The 8,277-nt window shown below is 45.1% G+C and overlaps 1 protein-coding gene across 1 annotated transcript in view; it reads left to right on the top strand.

Annotated features, from left to right (window-relative positions):
* Window positions 1-304: 304 nt before the first annotated feature.
* Window positions 305-8,277, top strand: part of TRIOBP (TRIO and F-actin binding protein) — an 89,914-nt gene continuing 81,941 nt past the window's right edge. The window contains exons 1-2 of the mRNA XM_053257511.1: window positions 305-421; window positions 4,652-4,817. Of these exons, the coding sequence (XP_053113486.1) occupies window positions 4,704-4,817 (114 nt within the window). The 5' untranslated portion in view covers window positions 305-421; window positions 4,652-4,703. The remainder of the gene's footprint in view (window positions 422-4,651; window positions 4,818-8,277) is intronic.

Raw genomic sequence — 8,277 nt, 5'->3', positions numbered from 1 at the left:
GCCAAACGAGCTAATTCTGGAAAGGGAGGAGGGGAGAGGATCAATCACACTGCCAGTGTCGCTGCAACGTGGGCTACCAAACAGGAAGAAAAAGGGCGTCGAGTTAATTAAAAAAAAAAAAAGAGTTTCGACTCTGAAAGTTCCAATCGTGATCGACGTCCCGAAGTTTCATTCGCGGCCAAAAGTAGCCCACCCCTCTCACAGACAGCCACTCAAAACGTTGTATTCAAATTAAGGTATCCTCTTCAGCCAATTACAAAGAGGTTGGTGGGTGTGGCCTGGTCCACCTCCCTGGGGGAAAGTTTGTATTCATTGTTAAAAAACAGGAGACCGCGGTAGCAAGTGTTTCGAGAGCAGCAGAATTATAGAGGTGTATAGTAAGGATTGTATGCTGAAGGGGGCGTTTCTACTATTTTTCCCGGTATGTTTTTTGATGATTGTGTTACCTTCTAAGGCTTGAAATTAAATAGGGTGCGTGAGTGTGTTTAAAACGGCCTGATGCATAAATATTTTAGCAAATCTTATAATTGTTTACCAATACCAACGTGAAACTCGTTTTCCTGATTTACAAGGTGCTCAAGGGTTTGTGACTTTCCCAAAATGAAGCTGTGGAGTTAATAATTTGGTTTCATCGTTGAGATCTCGACTAGCTGCAAGTGACTTTGCTACGTTGTGCTTCTCTTAAATAAGTTCCTAAATGTGTTGTGCGGTAATTAAAAACAGCAACCACAGAGGAAGAGAGAAAAAGCAAACTATCCAGCTAAAGTCATGCACTGATGAGAAGATGCTGCAAACTTGTATGTCGGGTATATGCATGTCTTCCTTTTCGTTTGGAGGAAGTGTTGTGGGAAAACTGCTTTTTAATTATTCTAAACTAGAAAACTTGATGGCTGCTAAATCAGGCTCCTAATTGATTAACAAGGCTGGACTTTTTGCCTTGTTGTGATGGAATGCCACATTAGCTATCATTGTATGGAGGCATGGAATGTCCCTTGCAGCTATCTTCTTTCCACTGTGGTGTTTGATTCAGATAATGTATTTCCAAATGGAAGAATGCTATTTGGAACTTTTCCCAAATAAAACACTAGTGTAGGGTGACTTGTAAATCCAGTATACAGCATATATGTAAAGAAACTAAAAATGAGGGAGAATGGGTGACAAGTATTATCTGTTTATAATATTTACTACATTTCAGAGACTGTACTACATTGGTTGATTGGTTGGTTCAAAGTACTGATCTTCTAATTTTGGTTGATCCTTGCTTGCATTTATCCTGCTGTGCAAATGAGTTGAAAGTGGAAGCAAGAACCACTAGTTACTAATCCAGACCTTGTGTATATGGAAACACTCATTGATTACTGCTTCCCTGTTAAAATTAATCTGGTGACCCAGCATGTGCTTCTAAAAAGATTTTCCTTCTGCATGATCCTGACCCTTATGGTTTCCAGTATATGTCAAATGGAAACTAGAAAGACTTCCTTTACAAACTTGGTCCAAGGATAAAGTTGATAAATCTTGAATGATTGTCAGCATACTAAAAATGCTGTATAATTTTGAAATGGGGGATGGAGGAGAGATGTTAGGTCACTGAGCATGTAGTGTGGCAATGAACTGGATTCTCAGACATCTCCAGTTGAGATACTCAGATAACGGGGAAACAGATTTCTGCTAAACTGTGTTCCTGAGCTCAATATTCCACATGAGCACAAGTGATCTCGTAGTGTTAGGAAAGTCCTTGCCCAAGTCCATGCATCCAGCTAGCAAATGTGGAGCTAATAGCCCTATTCAGACATCATGTTGTATGTGCATGCAGGTATTCCACCTTAAGTGGCGCAGTGGGGAGATGCTTGACTAACAAGCAGAAGGTTGCCAGTTCGAATCCTGAAACACCTATATCCAGCAGTAGCGATATAGGAAGATGCTGTAAGGCATCATTTCATACTGCACAGGAGGAGACAATGGTAAATCCCTCCTGTATTCTACCAAAGAAAACCACGGGGCTCTGTGGCTGCCAGGAGTTGAAGTCGACTTGACAGTACACTTTATCGTTACATGCAGGTATCTGTACAAATGTACATGTGTTTGTGGATCTATACATGTGCTCATTTTAAAAGTGAACCTGGGTACAGCCTGCCTCAAATGTAAAATACCAGTCGGAAATGTACTACTGTATTTGTGTGGAACATACTATGTGAACCTCTCCTCCATTCAACTAGGAGGGGAGAATTGGAGGAGTAAGCCTCTCCTCCAATAACTTGTCTGATCCCCTTTTGAAAGCTATCTAAGTGAATGGGTTGTTGCCACATCTGGTGACTGCAAATTCCACTAATTATGTGTTGTATGAAGAAGTATTCCCTATTTAGGGTGCAATTTAGAGGCATATGATCGGAGCATAGGAAGCTGCCATATACTGAGTCATACCACTGGTCCATCTAGATCAGCATTGTTGACACTGACTGGCAGCAGTTTTCAGAAGTTTCAGGCAGGCAGGAGTTTTTCCCAGCCCTACCTGGAGATGCCAGGGATTGAATCTAGGACCTTCTGCATACATAGTGGATGGTCTACCACTGAACTCTCTCTAGGCTGACTTAAACTTCTGTGGTGTGTGTATGTAAACTGGTGGTTCACTGATGTGGTCTTATAGAGCAAAAGTGCATACTTGGGGTCACTTAGGCAAGTTATACCTTACCTGTTCAGTCATCCTGAGCATGCATTCTTGTCTAAAAACAGAGGAGTTGTATTACTGGATCAGATCAAGGCTCACATGGTCTAGCATTCTTTTGTAAGAATCCCAGCGATCAGCAGGCCTTAAATCAGGAATCCCCAACCTTGGGTCCTCAGATTATGTTGAACTGCAACTCCCATCATCCCCAGCAACAAAGGCTGGGGCTGATGGGAATTGTAGTCCAACAACATCTGGGGACCCAACGTTGGGAGTCTCTGCCTTAGAACACCCACTAGAACAGGGGTAGGCAATGTTGGCTATCCAGCTGTTGCTGAACTACAACTCCCATCATCCTCAACCGCAATAAATGGCAGCTTTCCAGTTCAGCAACAGCTGGAGTGCCAAGTGTTCCTTGCTCCTGCACTAGAAAATGGCCACGAGTCCATCAGTGTGGACTACTGTGTACCTTCTGCCCATCCCTCCTCAAGGTCCTCACCTCACCTGCTTGAGCCTCTTGCATTGTCACTGGGGAGGGGGGGAGAGTCTCAAGTCTGCGCACTGTCAAATCAACATCTAGGAATTCTGTGTGTGCATTGCACATTCCTGGTTCTATCTTGGAGGTGTTTCCCTTGGCAGAGAAGGAGACAGCTGACCAAGTGGACTGTGAAACAAAGGAGGGGAAAGCTCACTGGGGTGGTGGTGGTGGGGGTGAGGGAGTCCAAGTGTGGACAGCCGAGGAGGTGACTTATGGTTGAGCAGGCTAGTGGTGACGGAGAGGAGAGCTGATCTTGTGGTAGCAAGCATGCCTTGTCCCCTTTGCTAAACAGGGTCCACCCTGGTTTGCATTGCAATGGGAGACTCCATGTGAGCACTGTAAAATATTCCCTTTGGGGGATGGGGCTGCTCAGAGTATCTGCATGCAGAAGGTTCCAAGTTCCCTCCCTGGCAGCATCTCCAAGATACAGCTCAGAGAGACTCCTGCCTGTAACCTTGGAGAAGCTGCTGCCAGTCCGTGTAGAGTAGACCATACTTAGCTAGAGGACCAATGGTCTGACTCGGTATAAGGCAGCTTCTTGTGTTCCTATGAAGTAGCCTTTTTGGTCTGAGCAGGAAAACAGCCAAGGCTATCCACACATCTCCACTATACTGTCCTCATCAATGGCTTCCTGTTTCCCATTGGAAAGAGAGTTAGGTTGCAGTTATGGGCTGGAGTGAACACAGCTGCAGCCATGGGGTAAAGTGCTTAAAGTAAAGTGTGCTATTGAGTTGGTGTCGACTCCTGGTGCCCACAGAGCCCTGTGGTTGTCTTTGGTAGAATAGAAGAAGGGTTTACCACTGCCTCCTCCTGTGCAGTATGAGATTATGCCTTTCAGCATCTTCCTATATCGCTGCTGCCCGATATAGGTGTTTCCCATAGTCTGGGAAACATACCAGAGGGGATTCGAGCCGGCAACCTCATGCTTGCTGGGCAAGTGCTTACCCATGTATTTATTATATTTGTACACCGTTCCAAACATGCATCTCTGGGTGGCTTACAAAACATAAAACAAATGAAAACAAAAATTAAAAACATTAAAACAATTTAAAACCACAATTCTAGTTAAAAAGTGGAGAGCTTGCATGGCGAAGTGCATCTGTTGCATCTGCTTAGGTCAGGGCTGTACAACTTTGGCCCTCCCATTTCTTTTTGAATTACAGCTCCCAATCTCTCCAGCTGCAGTGGAGAGGGATGATGGGAGTTGTTGTTTAACATTTGTAGGAGGGCTGAAGTTGTGCAGCCCGAGCTTAGGCCTACAGACTTTGATACTCCTGTATGACGATTCCTTCTTGGAGATGAAGACATTTTGTGCTGTTGTCAGTGACTATCTAGCTACCTGAAGTGCTTTCTCTTTGATCAGCCTGGGGGGGTGGGAATGGAGCTTTCTGATGTGTTATGTGTGTTATGTCCGTTATGTCTTTGATATTAGCTTTCCCCTTTCCCTGCAGCTAGCCCTTTAAAACCGCATGCCTGAGAGACCTTTCCTTTCCTGCATGGACCATGTCAGAAATTGCTGATAATGTTCTCTGTGAGAAGTTTGAAGCCAATATATTTGCCAAGAGCCGGTGCCAGAACTGTTTTCGAACGGCTAGTGCACACCACCCTGGTGACCAGGTGAGCTTACGGTTTGATCTGAGTGGGTGGCTAGGAGGATTTCCTGCACTCTGGGTGGGTAGGGTGTTCCCATAGGATGCACAAGTAGAAATTTCCAAAAGGAGGGGAATAACTAAGAAGTGGTCTTTCTCGTGTGCAGGATGTAAATAATCAGTTCTATACACTGAAAGTGTTGATGGAAGGGGACGGAATATGATTTTTAAAAGTGCCTATGGGGAACCTTTGCAATATTTGTGTGTCTTAAAGCCTGGAATATCAAAGAGATGTTATGAAAAGTATGATATGTCGTCATATTCAAAGTATAAGCTGCCCAAAGATATGAGTTTGGGGCAGTATACATATGTAGAAAATATCCAGTTTTCAGTGATCTGGTCTAATTTTAGTGAGCGTTTTGGTTTAAAAAGAAATACCTTGGATGTTTTTTCTTATTACAGTTAGCATTATTTATATACTATGTAGATAAGTAAAGGGGTGTTTCTTTGTATTTTTCCCTCTTTTATTTAACTATGTAGTTATTCGTATGGATTATTAGTTGTCCTAGCTGAAATAAACAGTGGGGGAATGAAATGCTTCTACAGCAAAGGATTGAGGCATATAGTTTAAAGCTGTGCAAATCCAAGAGTGTGATCATGCAGGAGGCTATTGTGTCTCCTAGATATTGAAAGTGTCAGGAAGCCAAGTGTGTGGCTTTCTATATGGCACAGGCCCTCCAAATGCTAGTGTTGCCACAGAAGGGATGTCAACTCTTTCATGTGACTTTAATAGACTAATGGGGTTCTGAAATTCCCCCCCGCCAAATATTGTGGAATTTAGCTCCCATTAGCCAAGGCCATCGTGGCTGGGAATGATGGAAGCAGAGTCCCCAAATGTGTTTGGACCCACAAGTTTGAAAGCTCCTGGGTGAATGTTTGCTTTGGAAGAAGTGGGCTGATCATGCAACTCTCTGCCATAGGCTTGCTGTGTGACTTGGAACAAGCTGCTGTCTTCCAGCCTCTGCTCCCCATGATGAGAGAGCCAGCGTGGTGTAGTGGTTAGAGTGCTGGACTAGGACCGGGGAGACCCGAGTTCAAATCCCCATTCAGCCATAATACTAGCTGGGTGACTCTGGGCCAGTCACTTCTCTCTCAGCCTAACCTACTTCACAGGGTTGTTGTGAAAGAGAAACTCGAGCATGTAGTACACTGCTCTGGGCTCCTTGGAGGAAGAGCGGGATATAAATGTAAAAATAATGATGATGATGATAATAATAATAATGGGGATGCCATCCTCTAATCCAGGGGTTTCCAACTGGTGGCACTCCAGATGTTAGCAATAGCAATAGCACTTACATTTATATAGCGCTCTATAGCCGGAGCTCTCTAAGCGGTTTACAATGATTTAGCATATTGCCCCCAACATTCTGGGTACTCATTTTACCGACCTCGGAAGGATGGAAGGCTGAGTCAACCTTGAGCCCCTGGTCAGGATTGAACTTGTAACCTTCTGGTTACAGGGCGGCAGTTTTACCACTGCGCCACCATGTTGCTGGACTACAACTCCCATCACCCCAGCTACATTTTATTGTGATTGGGGGTGAGGGGAGTTGTAGTCCCGCAACATCTGGAGTGCCACCGGTTGAGAACCTCCGCTCTAATCCTACCTGCAGCCCTTCTCGCATGGCTGCTTGTGTGCTGCATTGTTTTTAACACTCTGACTAGAAGCAGCCTGTTGGGGGGGGCGGCCTTCAGAAGATCTGAATTTACTGGTGGCTCCCAATCAATGGTTAGGGAATTGCTGGGTGTGCTCACAAAACCTTCCCTGCTTCACTGTTAATTCAGTCAGATTCTACTGTAATTACTTTGGCCGTGTTTTACTACTCTGCACAGTGCAACCAAGGATCAGATTGTAGGGCCAGGAGGCCACATGTGCAACGACGGGGCTCCTGTCCCTTTAAGAGTTGCGTAGAGGCCCGAGTTTTGGCAGGTACTGCTTTTCTCCCCCTGCAGAACAATATGACAAGCTGCACCTGCTGAAATCTCCCTTCCGGCAGCTGTCCTAATGGCGAGAGATGGGCCTATCCTTGCTGTAGTGCATACCTGGGGGAGCGGATCTGGTAGCTTCCCAGTTTTCCTATTTTAGGGCACCTCATGGGGGAGTTGTTCCTGTAATCTGAGCACTCCTTGCAGCAAAGCAGTGACTTCCCTTGCTGACATGCAAAAAAAGAAATCCCCCCCCCCAAAAAAAAACCCTAAGCACTTGAGTCCATTTGTGAATGTGGACTTTGGATGAGGCTTCAAGAGCTTCTAGATAATGTGATAATGGAATCCTGCAGGTTCTGACAGGAGGTGTAAAAAAACAAAACAAAACGGCAGATGAAGTCCTGATGGTGGCTGCAGAGTCATTGGCAGCCTTCTCTTGAGTGGACAAAGCTTCTGCCTCTCTTTAAAATAGTGCTGCATAACTTCAGCCCTCTAGGAAGTTTTCCACATAGGGCTTTTAAAGCCCTTTAGCTCGCATCTCCTCCAGAAGGGAGGGTGTGTGTTCACACATCGACCAGATTTACCCTGAAGTCCCTGCGAGGAAGTAGTTCACACACACAATTCAGGTTTTTCACTGCATGTTAGAGTGCAACTCGATTTATATTCGGGGTAAAGAACCACCACTTTTTGCATTGGGTTTTTTGGGATAACTTTGAGTTCGCAGTAAAGCCGCCTGTGTGGAGAACTCCCAGCTGCTGGACTCCAGTGCCCATGATCCCTAGCCACAGCGGCCAATAGTCAGGGTGATGGGTGCTGGAGTCCAGCAATATTTGCAGGGCCATAGCTGTGCAGCCCTGCTTTAAAAGCTGTATGACTGGTAGCAATTCAGCAGGTGCAGCTTCTCCCTTTATGTTGTGTAAGTACAAGTCTATGTGCCTAGTCCTTTCAAGTCTCTGCCCTTTCAAGGAGTTTACACACTTCTGCAGTGGAGGCAAGGACAGTAACCCTAACTGCAGTGCAGGGGGGAGAGTGAGAGACAGTCTAGGCTGGTTCAGACTATCAGCTAAACCAAGCCTTGACATCCATTCTATGGATCTAGGAGCCAGCCCCTAAAATTAGGGTCTGGACAATAGACACTTGGCAAAATTACCTAAATTAGAGAGAGATGGTAAATGGGCATCACTCTATGCCCTTTACATGTAATAAGAACAGAAACAGGGCTGCCAGGGACAAATAAAGATATTATTAAATAACTCTACCTTGGAATATCCTAGTCTAGGTACCACAGTTAAATTCCTAGGTGCCATGGCTTCCTGGCCCCTGAAACTTGTCAAGTCCTGAACTAAGCATAGCTAGTTAGGATTGTGACGGTAGCGTAACCCAAGCCCATGCCTTTCCTCCTCCCCTTGATACAGTGACTCTGTAATGAAGCTGAGGAGCTTGGCTTTAACAAACCAGGATATTACCTCTGTGGCTTGTGTGAAACCAGGGACTGTGGTTTA

The sequence above is a fragment of the Hemicordylus capensis genome, chromosome 5, assembly GCF_027244095.1.
Source record: "Hemicordylus capensis ecotype Gifberg chromosome 5, rHemCap1.1.pri, whole genome shotgun sequence".
Classification (NCBI taxonomy): domain Eukaryota; kingdom Metazoa; phylum Chordata; class Lepidosauria; order Squamata; family Cordylidae; genus Hemicordylus; species Hemicordylus capensis.
The sequence above is the reverse complement of the archived record's forward strand: the minus strand, read 5'-3'. Positions and strand labels throughout refer to the sequence as shown.